Source organism: Schistocerca nitens, chromosome 4, assembly GCF_023898315.1.
Source record: "Schistocerca nitens isolate TAMUIC-IGC-003100 chromosome 4, iqSchNite1.1, whole genome shotgun sequence".
Taxonomy (NCBI): Eukaryota; Metazoa; Arthropoda; class Insecta; order Orthoptera; family Acrididae; genus Schistocerca; species Schistocerca nitens.
In genome coordinates this window covers 980473097-980489717 of record NC_064617.1, presented here as the reverse complement: position 1 = coordinate 980489717, position 16621 = coordinate 980473097, and the positions used below count along the sequence as shown (strand labels likewise).

Sequence of the window (16621 nt, the reverse complement as noted above, 5' to 3'; positions counted from 1 at the left end):
CTGCGAAAAAAACGTTACAGGACACGTGTATCTGGACGTGCTGGAAAATTGGCTCATGCCACAACTGGAGACCGACAGCGCCGACTTCATCTTTCAACAGGATGGTGCTCCACCGCACTTCCATCATGATGTTCGGCATTTCTTAAACAGGAGATTGGAAAACCGATGGATCGGTCGTGGTGGAGATCATGATCAGCAATTCGTGTCATGGCCTCCACGCTCTCCCGACTTAACCCCATGCGATTTCTTTCTGTGGGGTTATGTGAAAGATTCAGTGTTTAAACCTCCTCTACCAAGAAACGTGCCAGAACTGGGAGCTCGCATCAACGATGCTTTCGAACTCATTGATGGGTACATGCTGCGCCGAGTGTGGGAGGAACTTGATTATCGGCTTGATGTCTGCCGAATCACTAAAGGGGCACATATCGAACATTTGTGAATGCCTAAAAAAACTTTTTGAGTTTTTGTATGTGTGTGTAAAGCATTGTGAAAATATCTCAAATATTAAAGTTATTGTAGAGCTATGAAATCGCTTCAATCATTTGTAATAATCCTGTATTTTGTGCCGCTGTCGGTGGATATGTGACAGAGTGTGCTCACCTTACTGTGCTTAAGAAATCGACAATTACAGCAGGATATGAACACATTATATAGCATTTTGTACTGCACATAGTACAGGAAGTGTTCGGTGGCAGTGATCGTTTGTATCAGGACGACAATGCGCCCTGTAATAAAGTAGCATCTCTAAGGGCGTGGGTTTTGTGGATAATAATACTCCTTAAATGGATTGTCGTACCCAGAATCCTGGCTTAAATCCAAATACACACTCTTTGGTTGAGTCTGGACATGGGCTTTGCTCCAGGCCTCCTGCCCCACTTTCTTAGAGAAGGTAGAAAGTGCGCCTCTTCAGATACCTTCCTCTTGAGGAAGAATGGGCTGCCATTCCTGTACATACCTTCAGACATCTCATTGAAAGTGTCCCCAACAGAGTTAAATCCATCATAAATGCGGAAGGTGGACACATCCCATATTAAGGTGCTCTAACAGGTGTCTGGATACTTTTGATCGGGTAGCACATAAGACTAGCATAAGTACGAGGGTCACTCCAAAAGAAATGCACACTACTTTTGTAAAAATACAGTTTTCATTCTGCCTGTGTGAAAGTATTACAGCGTGTAGATACATCCTTCCCGCTTGTTTTCAAACTTAGTTCAACCTGTTCCCGTGAGTGGCGCCATCACAGCATGTCTTCAAGATGGCTGCTACACTTGACGTTCGTCAGAAGCAACGTGCTGTCATAGAATTCCTGTGCTGTGAAAACGAGACAGTGGGAAACGTCCACAAGAGGTTGAAAAAGGTGTATGGAGATGCTGCTGTCGATCGCAGTACAGTTAGTCGATGGGCAAGCAGGTTACGTGACGAAAGCGGGCACGGCAATATTGAGGATTGTCCGCGCAGAGGCAGGTCTCGTACTGCACACACTCCAGACAATATGGAGAGAGTTAACGAATTGGTGACTGCTGATAGACACATCACAGTGAACGATATGTCACGCTACGTTGGGATAGGGGAAGGAAGTTTTTGCAGAATACTAAAAGTGTCGGGTTAAAAAAGGTTTGTGCCAGGTGGGTTCCCAGGATGTTGACAATGGCTCACAAAGAAACAAGAAAAACGGTATGCACCGAACTTTTGGAACAGTACGAGAATGGTGAAGATGAATTTCTGAGGAGAATTGTGAGAGGTGACGAAACATGGCTCCATCATTTTAAGCAGAGATGAAGAGGCAATCAATGGAGTGGCATCATGCAAATTCACCCAAGAAAAAAAAATTCAAAACCACACCTTCTGCTGGAAAAGTTATGGCTACGGTGTTTTTCGATTCCGAAGGACTCTTGCTTGTGGACATCATGCCAAGTGGGGCCACCATAAATTCTGATGCATATGTGACAACACTGAAGAAACTTCGAGCTCGACTGAGACGTGTTCGACCACACCGGCAAAAGCAGGATGTTTCGCTGTTGCACGAACTGTGGAAGCGATCGCAAAACTCGGATGGACAACACTGAAACACGCGCCTTACAGTCCTGACCTGGCCGCATGTGGCTATCATCTCTTTGGGAAACTGAAAGACTCTCTTTGTGGAACAAGGTTTGAACATGATGACTCCCTTCTTCACGCTGCCAAACAGTGGCTCCAACAGGTTATTCCAGAATTTTACATTGCGGGTACAGAGGCGCTGGTTTCAAGATGGCGTAAGGCAGTTGAGAGGCATGGAAATTGCGTGGAGGAATAAAAAAATATTGTTCCTAAAGGATGTATCTACACACTGTAAAACTTTCAAACATGTAGAATAAAAGATGGATTAAAAAAAAATGGTGTGCATTTCTTTTGGAGTGACCCTCGTAACTACGACACACACTTGAAAATCCAACTCGAGCAGGCATAGAGCATGTTGGCAGCTAGTTTCCAACCAACTGAGATACAAAAGAGCTGTCGGAGAGCTGTGAATAGTTAATGGATCACTGACCTGGCCACATGACGACGCCGTCGACGGTGCGCGGGTGGACGGGCGCGCCGTCGGCTGCGATGACGGAGAGCCGGTGGTGCTGGACGCTGAAGCGGAAGGGGCAGACGAGGCAGGTGGCGGCAATCAGCCTCAGGCGGTAGCGACGGCCCGCCGCCACGTGGAGGCGCGCCAGCGGCGCCTGCGGCCACGGCCTCCACAGCCGGGGGCGGCGCGGCTCCGCCTGCAGCGGGTCGTGGTCGTGGCCGCGGTCGTGGTCGCGGTCGTGGTCGTGGTCGCGGTCGCGGTCGTGATCGAGGTCGTGGTCGTGGTCGTGGTCGTGGCCGCGGTCGTGGCCGCGGTCGTGGCCGTGGTCGTGATCGAGGTCGTGGCTGCGGTCGTGGCCGCGGTCGTGGTCGTGATCGAGGTCGTGGTCGTGGCCGCGGTCGTGGTCGTGGTCGTGGTCGTGGTCGTGGTCGTGGTCGTGGTCGTGGTCGTGGTCGTGGTCGTGTCCGAGGTCGAGGTCGTGGCCGAGGTCGTGGTCGTGGTCGTGGTCGCGGTCGCGGTCGTGCCCGAGGTCGTGGTCGGGCTGGCCGTGGTCGTGCCGCTGGCGGCCGGGCGGCACGGCGGCCAGGGCGGCCTCCACCAGCCACGGCTCCAGCGGCCGCACCAGCGAAGCCAGCGACGGGCCCGGCACAGAGTCCTGCACATCAGCGACAGCACTCCACACATCAGCCACACTTCGCAGCTACCTTCTGGACTAATATTTCTGTTTTTCGTTGTACGTATCTACACTGCTTGCCAAAAGAAGCAAAGCACAAGGAATACATGATCGGAAGTCGATTTAACTTCACACACACACACCATTGGTGGGGAGGTACAGTGAGGGGACATTATGGGAGAGCGATATGCACATATACAGATGGCGGTAGTGTCATATAACTACATTGTTTTCTGCCTTGCGGCAGGTCTCGTCATGGGGGAAGCCTCGTCAAGAGAGGTATACCGCATGAGCGTCTAGGGAAGTGATTCGAGTGGTGGTTTCCCGTTGCCTTCCGCTGATGATGATGAAATGATAATGAGTACAACACAACACCCAGTCCCTGAGCGGAGAAAATGTCCAACCCAACGGGGAATCGAACCCGGGCCCCTTGGCGAGTGTCATATACACGAGGTACAAAAGGGCAGTGCATTGGCGGAGCTGACAGTTGTACTCAAGTGATTCAAGTGAAAAAGTTTCCGACACGGTTATGGCCACATGACGCGAATGAACAGTCTTCCAATGCGGAACGGTAGTTGGAGCTGGACATTTCAAAAATCGGTAGGGAATTCAATATTCCGGGATCCACAGTGTTAAGAGTGTGCGGAGAATACATTTGAGCCATCACCTCTCACCACAGACAATGCAGTGCCGGACAGTGTTCACTTATCGATCGAGAGTAGTGGCGTTTGGGTAGAGTTGTCAGTGCTAATAGACAAGCAACACTGCGTTAAACCAATCTGGGAGTACGAAACACGTATCCGTTAGGACAGTACGGTGAAATTGACGTTAATGGTTTATGATAGCAGACAACCGACGCGAGTGCCTTTGCTGACAGCACATTACCTGCAGCACATCTCCTGTGCACGTGACCGTATCGGTTGCACCATAGTCGACTGGAAAACCATGGTTTGGTCAGATGAGTCCTATTTTAGTTTGTAATAGCTAATGGTAGGGTTCAAGTGTGGCGGAGGCCCCACAAATCCATGGATCCAAGTTGTCAACAAGGCACTGTGCCGGCAGCTGGTGGTTCGATAAACGTGTGGGCTGTGTTTACATCGAATAGACTGGGTCCTCTGGCCCAACTGAAAATGGAAAAATTTGGAAATTTGTGGTAAGTTCGTATGGGACCTAACTGCTAAGGCCATCGATCCCTAGGCTTACACACTACTTAATCTAACTTAACCTAACTTACGCTAAGGACAACACACACACACCCATGCCTGAGGAGGATCGAACCTCAGATGGAGGGAGCAGTGCAAACCGTGAGAAGACACTTCAGATCACATGGCTACCCTGTGCAGCGACTAGAAGTGGTTCAGTTCTGGCAGCTGCAGACGATTTGCAGTCATTCATGGACTTCAGGCTCCCAGAATGTTTATGGAAGGCAGCACGTCGTGGATAGCCGACAGTTGTTCGCAGTTGGATTGAAGAATATTCTGGACGTGATCTGGCCACCCAGATTGTCTGACATGAAACCCATCCATTATTTATGGGACATAATCGATAGTTGAGTTCGTGCACAAAAACCTGCACCAGCAACAGTTCCTCAACTATGGATGGCGATAGAAGCAGCACGGTTCAGTATTTCTGCAGGGGACTTCCAACGGCTTGGGGAGTCCATGCCACCTCGAGTTGCTACACAACACCCCACGCCGAGTTGCTGCAGAACACCGAGCAAAAGAAGATCCGACACAATATTAGGTCGTATCCCATGACTTCTGTGAAGTCAGTGTGAATCATCAGAGTCGCAATTTTCTCTGAGAGGCAGAATGGCGACTAGGATGTATTACTGTTGTTCATGTTTATTGTTGTTAACAGGCCTGGTAAGTTGTATAAGGGGAGTGAAGAGTGCCAGATGTTCAGTGATTAAAGACTCGGAAATTCCGTGCACTCCCGTGAGACAGCGTTATCAGCACCTGACGCTGGAATGACTAGCCTGTCCTTGGCTCGTGGTGGTGCAGTTTAGACAAAATTTGTCATTTCTGCGGTTCCTGTAAGAGAGAGAAAGATTTATTACCACTCTTGTTGATTGGTCCTAGCTGGTGTAATCTGAAAAAAAGAGAAAGACACACTCTGTTGAGGGATTAGTAAAACTTAATCCCTCAGCAGGTCAGGCCAACGCGTGGTTGGCCTGTGATGAGGTTGCTGGCCCAGTCCACGGATGAGCCGGTTGCGGGAGCGTCCCGTCTTTTCGTAGAACTTCCCGGCAATGGCGCGAAACCTGTCTCGGAGAGGCAGTATCCCGGTGTCCTTGTTGTGTCGAGAAGCGCCTCGGAAGATGCATAGCAGTCTTCAGGGCGGGGTTCTGTATCCGCTGCAGAGTCACAATGTGAGTATCTGCGGCTTTCCCCCAGACCACGGCAGCATACTCTAACAGTGGGCGAACCAATGTTAGGTAAAGCGTGATGCCGTGTTGCGGTGGCAATGACGACTGCGGGTTTAGCAGCGGATACAGGGCGCGAAGGCGTCCTATTGCTCTACCTTTCACATCACGGATGTGATGCTTCCAGGTGAGCCTGCGGTCTAGGGTAACCCCTAGGTATTTCGCCGTCCCACTCCATGGGATAGGTTCTCCCAGGATTTCGACCGGCGTAAGCCCTGGTGGCAGAAGTCTTCGGGTCAAGACGACTGCCTGGCTCTTTGTGTCGTTGAATTTCAGCCGCCACTTTGTTCCCCATGAGCCCAAGGCGTCGCACCCGCGTTGGAGGCGGTTTCTCAGCAGTCGGTCGTTCATGCTGCGAGTGAACAGGGCCGTATCATCAGAGTACAGCGCCAGTTCGACTCCTGCCACTTTCGGCGCGTCGGCAGTGTGCAGGGAGTACAGCGAGGGGCCGAGAACCGACCCCTGCGGCACCCCTGCACGTATCTGCCGGTCTGTGGACGTACCGTCGTCAGCCCTCACGTGGAAGGTTCGTTCAGATTGGTACGACAGCAGCAGCGTCATGAGGGACGTCCGTATCCCTTGTTCAAAAAGTTTGAACTCGAGACCGTCGTGCCACACCGAGTCAAACGCTCGGGAGACGTCGAGGAACACTGCCCCAAAGAATTCCCTTGTTTCCAGTGCCCTCATCGCCGGTTCTACCGCCCGCAAGAGCTGGTGGGAAGTGGCATGTTCTTCTCGGAACCCGAACTGCTCGTCCGGGATGATGCCCTCCTGGGTGAAGTGACGCATCAGTCTTGTCGCGTACAGCCTCTCGAAAACTTTCGAGATGGATGGGAGCAGGCTGATGGGTCGGTAGCTCGATGCCTGGCGTGGGTCCTTGCCGGATTTCAGAATGCCCACGACCTCTGCATGTTTCCACGCAGAGAGCTGACAGAGTTTAAGAGGTGCCTCATCATGTGTCTCCATTTGGCTGGCTGGTGAAATCATGCATTACCCAGATTTGTAGGGAAATAGTACGTGATAGTCGCCCGATGTTGGACTGCATGGGAACGTGGAGGTAGGCGTACTCATTGTCAAGGTTATGGTCAACCACGTCTGAGCACCACAAGGGAGGATTAGCATGCTGTGCATCAGGCATACTGTAGTGCCTTCACATCTGTGCATGCCATCTGAGAACAAGTAGTAGACTCTATTGGACAATCTGTGTCACCCTCAACCATGGGTCAAAGACTAGCAGCAACCAGGCTGGGAAATTACCGTCCCATGAACAGACTGCTGTTAACACCTCAACAAAAACAGCTGCATTTGATGTGGTGTCTCGAATGGGAAGCATAGACTGCTGATGAACGGCATCGCACTGTATTCAGTGATGAATTGCAGCTGTGTACCACCAAAGATGACCAACATTAGCGAGCATAGCGAGCGACATGGGGAGATATTCCATTCCTGAAATATTTTGAGATGTAGAACAGTGTTACTCCTGCCATCATGGTGTGGGGAGCCACTGGGTATGACCACAGGTTACAGCTGTTGGTAATCAAGGGGACACTGACGGCACACAAGAGTGTGTCACTGACACTCTGCATTCTCCTGCGTTACCTCTCAAGCAACAGTATCGTGGTTCCCTTTTTCAACAACGCAAAACTGGTCCATACACGGAACGTTTCCCCATCAACTGTCTGCTTGATGGAGAGGTACTCCAGTGGCCAACAAAATCCCCAGATCTGTCCATCATACAACATGTATGGGACCAGCTCGTGTGTCAGCCCTTTCTCAGTGCCAGTGCCCCAGATGCCAAGGACCATGTACAGTTGAGCGCCAGCTTGATTCTGAGGTCCATACAACGGCTTTAGTCCACCCTTTCCAGTCGAATCACTACATCTATCCAGGTCATAGTAGGGTACAACGTTATACTGATAAGTCGGCCTATACTGTCAAGTTATTCGTAAATTTGACAGATTTTGTAATCGCTGGTATAACATCAGATATCTAAGGTTGAACAACAAGTACACTGTCTTTGTTCTACTGTTACCCTATGTGTATGCGCACTCTGCGGCAAAAGTCATCTCTAACAGCAGCTGCTGTAATGCCCCACATTTAGGAAATCTGCCTGACGAATTAGCCGAACCCTCAGATCCTGCAACTACAAAACATCATTTTATGTAAGAGGCACTACAGTCCATATCCTGTTCAACAGCAAGGACAAAACAGAGTTATTAAGTAACAATGCTGTTTATAAAATCACTTGTAATGGCTGCAACAAACTGTATGTTGGTCAGGCATGCAGGGCCATAACAGCTAGGCTGATTGAACAAGAATGTAGCTGGAGATTGCATAAGTCAGACTACACCTTTGCCAAACATGTGCTGAAGGAAGGACGCAAATACCAAATCCACACAGTAGTACTACACGTAGCCAACAAAGGAAGAAAACCAAGCGTGCTAAAAGCACTTGAGATAAATAGACACACCCCAAAATCTCCAGCTGGCTCTAAATGATCAACTACAGCTGATCACATCCTCACTTTTAAGTTTCACATGACGCTATCAACTAGTCACATACCCACAAACCGCCACAATGACACATACTAGTACACTTTCCTATTCCTTAGCCCATAAACTTTTGCAATATAACGTGTAATACTTCTATACTGTATATTTTAATGATGTACTATGTTCAATATAGTCCACTGAATAAAAATACTATTTACAATGTAAAATATGTTTGTTTCTCAACATAAGCTGCGAGTGCTCAGTTACAGCATCATAACCATATATTTTGTAATAACGTAAGGTGATGTATTCTAATTATTATCTATAATAATGTCCATTGCCTAGAGTTTGGTGTAAAAAAAAAAAAAAGAAAGAAAGAAAAGGTTTGTTGCACAACATAAATTAAATGTATTCATTTTACCGGTATCTCATAAAATAAAAACCATTTAACCTTTAATATTGTAAAATTTAATTATTTATTGGACTGAACAGTGTCCATTGTGTAAAATGTAATTTCAACATTAAGAAACAAGTTCGTTGCACAACACGCTATGCCGGTGATTGAATCTTCATCTATAATGTTTGGTTACCTAAAAAGCAATGTCCCTTCCAGGCACTAGAGTGTTGTTTCCGTAAGATGGCCTAATAAGCCGAAAACTGGTTCGCAATAAACGAAAATCAGTAAAACAAAAACTGTTTACTTGTTATTCAAACTTAAGTATGGAGTTGTTCTACCAAGAAGTAACAGAAGAATCCATAAATAACATCAGATAGCCTTTCAACCCGTGATTTTTCGTTTCCTCGTCAGCTTCTGGCTGCTTCATTCTTTTGTCAGTCGATGTATCTGCAAACAACGTTGCTAATTGCCACTTTACACTATAGGTCTAAGCAGACAGAAAACGTATAGTGGAATTCATCTAAACAACACCAAAACTTAAGGTCAACGGCCGGCCGCAGTGGTCTAGCGATTCTAGGCGCTCAGTCCGGAACCGCGCGACTGCTACGGTCGCAGGTTCGAATCCTGCCTCGGGCATGGATGTGTGTGATGTCCTTACGTTAGTTAGGTTTAAGTAGTTCTAACTTCTACGGGACTGATGACCTCAGCTGTTAAGTCTCATAGTGCTCAGAGCCATTTGAACCATTTGAGGTCAATGACTAAACGCGACTCCCTTAATATGTGCGCTGACAGTAGCTGCCATAAGAATTGATAAATAAAACATAGTTCGTCCCACCGCCTAATTTCAATCCCATCGATACGAGCAATCAGAAAGCTTTTCATTGCGAAAAGTTCTAATTATTGGCCTGCTAGCGGAACTTAAGAGGGTGACTTGTTGTTCATGCCTGGACAGTTCAGTCGGTTAGAGGATTGTTCACGAAAGGCACGGTTCCGCATAGAAGCCCTGATTGGGTGTGCAGTATTAATCTGTCAGGATGTTTAAAAACAGTGCACATTCCGGTCCCGGGTGAAGTATTCGCTGTAGAAGTAATCATCCTGCGAATGAAAGCTGCAGACACGCATACTGAGGGCTCAGTACTTGTAATATACCATTTGCGGACAATGCCAGTGTGCTATTCCTGTGGCTATTGTCTATGAAATGGCCAGTTTGTGAGGAGTGGGGAGGGGGAGTGTGTTTCTACAGCGTCGAATTGATGTGTCGGTCTATCTTTAATCCTCCTAAGGGGGGGGGGGGGGGGGGGCGATCTTGGCATGCGAGGCTGACTGACCGAAGGTCGAGTGACCTTTGCCATGATGTCCGACGTTATCCAAGACTAGTAGGAAAACTTCTGAAAGTGCTCAACAGGAAGCAGCACATTACAGAAGCACTGTAGGCGGGAACAGGAAATGGCCAATGAGAATGCGCCTGATTCGGATTGGCTGGAATGCCCAAATGTTGAATAATTTCGTGGGGCGCTCTGGAGCTGGCGAAATCGAGGAACCTGTCGGGGTGTAGAAGTTGTGTGTCGTAGAGGATGCAGGCTGTATTTTCGTAGGGCCCTTCAGAAGGTGGCAAAGTGTATCTTCCATGATCAATAGAGTTATTTCTTGCGGTACGTGAAACTGAAAGAGTTCGAAAGTGCGTTCCGAACGCGGTCACGGATTTGCAGTTGAACTTTCCGGTGTTCTAGAAGAGAGTTGACTTTTAGGTGATCGCACACATGCTAGATTCGCAGAGTACTTGTATCAGGCTGCGAAGCCTGTAGTTAGCTGGACGATAGCGTTCTAGCGAATGAGGTGGATTTGTCGAGGTTTCGTAGAAACCAATAAAGTACCCGACAAAATTTTAGAATGATATTTTTGTGTGATTATTTCCTACAGACTTTGAAGTATGTTACTCTTTTGTTGTTGGGGTCATTATCGGTGGGAGCTTTCACGAGCCAATTTGAGACAGTATACTAAACTGTTAGCGCCGATTACATTCCAATACAATGCTCAGATCTCGAAATCTTTCTGAAAGTATCCAGAATGAAATTTTCACTCTGCAGCGGAGTGTGCTCTGATACGAAACTTCCTGGCAGATTGAATCTGTGTGCCAGACCGAGACTCGAACTCGGGACCTTTGCCTTTCGTGGGCAAGTGCTCTGTCAGCTGAGCTATCCAAACACGACTCACGCCCCGTCCTCACAGCTTCACTCCTGCCAGTACCTCGCCTCCTAGCTTTCAAACTTCACAGAAGCTCTCCTGCGAACCTTGCAGAACTAGCACTCCTGGAAGAAAGGATATTGCGGAGACATGGCTTAGCCACAGCCTGGGAGATGTTTCCAGAGTGAAATTTTCCCTCTGCAGTGGAGTGTGCGTTGATACTAAACTTCCTGGCCGATTAAAACTGTATCCCGTACCGAGACTCGAACTCGGGACCTTTGCTGTGGCTGAGCCATGTCTCCGCAATATCCTTTTTTCCAGGAGTGCTAGTTCTGCAAGTTTCGCAGAAGAGCTTCTGTGACGTTTGGATGGCAGGAGACGAGGTACTGGCAGAAGTAAAGGTGTGAGGACGGGGCGTGAGTCGTGCTTGGGTAGCTCAGCTGGCAGAGCACTTGCCCACGAAAGGCAAAGGTCCCGAGTTTGACTCTCGGTCCGGCACACAGATTTAATCCGCCAGGAAGTTTCTGAAAGTAGTTGGACTGGTGCAGCGCATTAATTATTAACTTTGCCATAGTGAAGTGTTTAACCCTCTCTCGCAGGTTAATACCAAGCTACCAACCCTTACTTACGTGGGGGATTCAAAAAGTAATGCAACACTTTATTTCTGAGAGCAGTATTGTCTTATTCAGGGCTCCAACACACCATATTATTCCCCAATCTTTTCGTTACAAAATCCTACTTTTCAACGTAATCCCCGTTCAGCGACGGCCTTACGCCGCCTTACTGCGACAGCCTGTACTCCCACATGGTACCAGCGTGCTGGTCGATGTCGGAGCCACTGTGTTGCTGAACCAATAACCTCCACATCGCCCACGCACTGCTACCCTCGGAGCGCGCCCTTCTAGTCCCAAACAGATGGAAGTCGGAAGTTGCGTGGTCCAGGCCTTATGGTGGATGAGGAAGAACAGTCCAGTGAAGTTTTGTGAACTGCTCTCGGGTGCGCAGACTTCTGTGCGGTCTTGCGTTGTCATGGAGAAGTTCGTTTGCGTTTTTGTGGCTACGAACACTCTGCCCTGATGTTCCAACTGTGTAGGAGCCACAGCTGTCTGCGACCGAACGGCACGCGTGAGATGGGACGAGTAGGCGCGACCTTGTTGAGACGATCGCATATGCTTCACCCAACGAATCACCGTGCTTTTGTTCACTTCCAGTTCTCTGTAGACATTCTGCAAGCGCCTGTTAAAATCTGCGATCCTCGGCTTTTCCGTCAAAAGAAACTGAATGACAGTTCTCTGCTTAGAACGCATCTCCGTTACGGACCATAGGGGCTGAAGTGAGAATATTTCGCGATGTTCCAAAATAAATTCCGTATTTTTTCCATCGAAATTGGCCGATAAAAACAATGTGTTGCATTACTTATTGAATACCCATTGTAAACTGTTTTTATGTGTGTAGCAGTGTAGAATAAAAAGCTGGATCAATCAACAAACGATTCCGATTAAATCTGTGGAGCAGTACATCATGTACGAGGGGCGTTTGAAAAGTCCGTGCAAAGTCCGAGAGATGACACCACTGGTGCGTATCTGTGTCATTTTTAGTTAGTAGCATCTTTGGAAAAAACGCACACAAAGCTCCAGCCATATTGATCTATTTCTTTGTGTTTGGCATTCGTGTGCATCAAGGAAGTCGAGTGATTGTCAAAAAATGGACGAAGAAGAATTTCGTGTGGTGATGAAACACTACTTTATGAAAGGCAAAACGTCTCAGCAGACTAAAGAGGAACTTGATAAACATTGCAGTGACTCTGCACCTTCGATTAGAACAGTTAGTGGAGGTGGTTTCAAAATTTTCGGAGTGGCCATATGGACACAAGTGATGCCGAAAATTCTGGACGCCCTTTGGAGGTTACGACTCCAGAAATCATTGATAAAAGCCATGATACGGTAATGGATGACAGAAGAGTTAAGGTGCGTGAGATTGATAGTGCTGTGGGCATCTCGAATGAACGGGTACATAATATTTTGCATAAACATTTGGACATGAGATAGCTTGACCAAAATCGGAATCGTGTGAAGTGTTGCAAGGATGGTTTGCAGCTGTTCGGGAAGAATCCACAGGACTTTAAGCGTCGTTTAGTCACTGTGGATGAAACATGGATACATTAATATGCTCCTGAGACAAAACAACAGTCTAAACAATGGGTTACATAGGGAGAATCTGCACCAAGAAAGGCGAAGACCAGTCCTTCGGCCGGAAATGTTATGGTGAATGTCTTTTGCGATTCGCAAGGGATAATCCTCATCGACTATCTGGAAAATTGTAAAACTATTACAGGTGCATATTATTCATCGTTACTGGACCGTTTGAAAACCGAGCTGCAAGAAAAACGCCGGCAATTGGACCGCAAAAGAGTCCTTTTCCATCACGACAATGCACCAGCACACACCTCAGCAGTTGCGGTCGCAAAATTAATAGAAATAGGATTCCAACTCGTTTCGCATCCCCCCTATTCTCCAGACTTGGCTCTCTCGGACTACTGTTTGTTCCCCAATTTGAAGAAATGGCTGGCGGGACAAAGATTTTATTCAGACGAGGAGGTCATTGCACCAACTAATAGCTATTTTGCAGTCTTGGACAGTTCCTATTATTCGGAAGGGATCAACAAATTAGAACAGCGTTGGACGAAATGTATAAGTCTAAAAGGAGACTATGTCGAAAAATAAAAAAGGTTTAGCCCAAAGACTTAAGTAGTTTTTAATTTTGCACGGACTTTTCAAACGCCCCTTGTAATTTGTCTCGTGCGCTGTACATCGCCAAGACTGTTAGGATTCCCTGCTACAGCATGCAGTAGGACTCGGTGCTACGCTACCGAAGCTCTGTGGCTGGGGCGGAAAGGACGTTTCTACATCTACATCCATACTCCGCAACCCACCTGACGGTGTGTGGCGAAGGTGCATTACAGGTGCATATTATTCATCATAATTGGACCGTTTGAAAAACGAGCTGCAAGAAAAATGTGGGCGATTGGAACGCAAAAAAGTCCTTTCCCATCACGTTCGGTACTGACCGTGACGATGCCGCGTCCGTTGATGAGGAAGGCGTCCGGGTTCTGGCCGGCGCGCCGCTTCCGGAGCCCCGGCAGGCGGTGGTCGGCGGCGGTGCGCAGCCAGTCGGTCACGACCACCACGTGCGCCGGCAGGTCGTGGTCGTACAGCCGCGCCTCCAGCCAGGGGTCGCGCGACCGCGCCTGCCGCACCACGAGCGCGCCCACCACGCCCTCCAGCTTCTGCACGCCTGCGCAGCACACAACACCACCACCAGTGCCGCTGGAGAGCTTACGCTTGCCGGCCGCTAGTGGCCGAGCGGTTCTAGGCGCTACAGTCTGGAACCGCGCGACCGCTACGGTCGCAGGTTCGAATCCTGCCTCGGGCATGGATGTGTGTGATGTCCTTAGGTTAGTTAGGTTTAAGTAGTTCTAAGTTCTAGGGGACTGATGACGTGAGATGTTAAGTTCAAATGGTTCAAATGGCTCTGAGCACTATGGGACTCAACATCTTGCGCTGCCTCCGCAACACTGTCTCCAGCACTGTTCTAAGTTACTCGTCTTATGTGTCCTCGGAGTCTTTGGTGAAGCCCTACACGAATAAAACGTTCTCCGTTTTCAAGCTGCGTCAATTCGAATAAAATCCTCGAGCTTCCGATGGCCATTTCCGCCATAGTCGTCAGGAGTTCACTGACTCCCAGAGCTCCTACGGTTTCTCGCTTATATAGGCAAGATGACATTATCAGCAGCAAATCAGATAGACCCACTGTGGGGTGCGGGCGTAAGTCGACCGGGCAGCTAACGGAGCTGTTGCCCGTGGCAGCACCGGCATGTGTCTCTATTAACTGCCTGCGTGATGTTAAGGTGTGCACGTGACCAGCAAAACCCGTAGATGTGTCTTCAAAACAACATGTGTGGGATGAGCTCGCCAGAAGCCAGGATATCAAGGGTCTGTTACAACAGCCTTGGGCCCTCTTGCCTCAGGAGACCACACAAATACTTCAAGATTCCATTCCCAACCAAAGGAGCTGCAACGTCACACTGATAAGTGGGCTAAAAGGGACAAGCTCTTTGTGAATTTGACTTGATTTTTGTAACCATTGAAATTGCAAACGATCTGAATCTGTGATATTGATTTCGTTTCCTTCTCCCCTTCCTTTGTCAGGTAGCGTGTTTTTAACAGTCACATACGTAATGATTTTTTGAAAACGAAAAAAATTAGTTTTACGATGGACTTAGGCCCTGACGACGATGGCAGAGGCAGTCATTTTTTCCCTTTATTATTATTTCACCCTGCAAACCCCATATGGGTGGGGGCGGGCTGTAAATGGTAAAATTTTCCGCGTTTCAGCCAAGCGAATGGGAAGATGTATAATGAGCATGAGAAACAAACATGATGGCTGCTTTTGTATTTTCAATTAAAAATGAAAGATGGACAGCTGAAAACTGAAAATATATACATTTTAAAAACACATCACACAATGGTGAAATTCTTCTGATAAAGAACACCGAAGCACCGCACTTTCACTTAAAATTTGAAGGACCAGCACTGGTGAACAGTATTCTGAGAGGAGAGAATGTATTCCACAGGCTTGAGGGGTATGGTTAAAAGACAGGCATGTGTGAGGTAGGAGAACTATGGAGATGATAGGTAGGAAGTGAGACCAATAGTGGGAACTTAGATGGCGGGAAAGACTGAGGGTGACGAATAGTGTGATCTGTGGGTAGGATAGTGATTACAAGAGGAAAGGGATAGGGATGCATGGAGAGGGTAAACGAGAGAGGAGCTCTGATGTGGAGTGTAACAGCTGGGGAAGAAGTAAAGTTGGTGGAAGCAACAAGTATTGGGGTAGATATCACTGCCAGGGAGAGGGAGTTGGTTGAAGTTGCGTTGGGATAGGATATGGAGCGTGTGTAGGTGTGTATAGCTGTAGGGACGGACGGCTGTGTGTGTAAAGGCATGGCAGCATAACAGGGCCTGTGATCAGAGGAGAGACAATGAGATTAACAGACAGAGATGCAGAGGCGTTCAATGTGTGAGGAAGGGTGAGAATTTGATGAGACTGTGCGGGGTTCATGTGGGGAAGATAAACGGATATGGAAAGTGAGATGGAGCACATGAAGTTTAACGATTTGGAAAGGCCGCGCCGGATTAGCCGAGCGGTCTGAGGCGCTGCAGTCATGGACTGTGCGGCTGGTCTCGGCGGAGGTTAGAGTCCTCCCTCGGGCATGCTTGTGTGTGTTTGTCCTTAGGATAATTTAGGTTAAGTAGGGTGTAAGCTTAGGGACTGATGACCTTAGCAGTTAAATCCCATAAGATTTCACACACATTTCAACATTTTTTGAACATTGATTTGGAGAGACATATACAACTGTTGTGGGGTGGAAATCCATGGAACATTTGCAAAGCAGACGATGGTTGGGATCAGTGGAGAATAGTGGAGGAGTGTAATCGCCAAGTTCGGCCTGTTCATAGTTTTGGTGTATTGTAGGCTTTCTGTTGGACGGTTAGCAGGTAAAGTTTCCACATTAATTGCCAGTTAAGGTTAGTCCAAGATATTTTTAGTGCGCTACTTAACTGGATACAACAGTCGTAAATTTCAAGGCGGAAGTCATGGAAGTGGAAAGTGTAGGTGGTTCCTCCTGTAATTACTGCCTTGGTTTTGAAGGTGTTGATCTTGAAGAGCCTTTTGTTAACCGTGGGGTAAAGTGATTGAGGTAGATATGGAGCGATCATTAGATTTTGCTGGAGTGCAGCATAGAGAGCGAGGGTATCAGAATCATCAGCTCACTGAAGGAGGTGGACTGGAGGCGGTGGTTTGGGCATACCAGCAGTGTAGAGGAGATGAATGAGAG

The 16621-nt window shown here is 48.0% G+C and overlaps 1 protein-coding gene across 1 annotated transcript in view; it reads right to left on the bottom strand.

The window, feature by feature from the left end:
• The window catches only part of LOC126252738 (uncharacterized), a 175975-nt gene that overhangs the window by 90042 nt on the left and 69312 nt on the right, over positions 1-16621 (bottom strand). The window contains exons 5-6 of the mRNA XM_049953641.1: positions 13790-14016; positions 2528-3206 (exon numbers count right to left, since the gene is read on the bottom strand). Coding sequence (XP_049809598.1) covers positions 2528-3206; positions 13790-14016 — 906 coding nt within the window. The remainder of the gene's footprint in view (positions 1-2527; positions 3207-13789; positions 14017-16621) is intronic.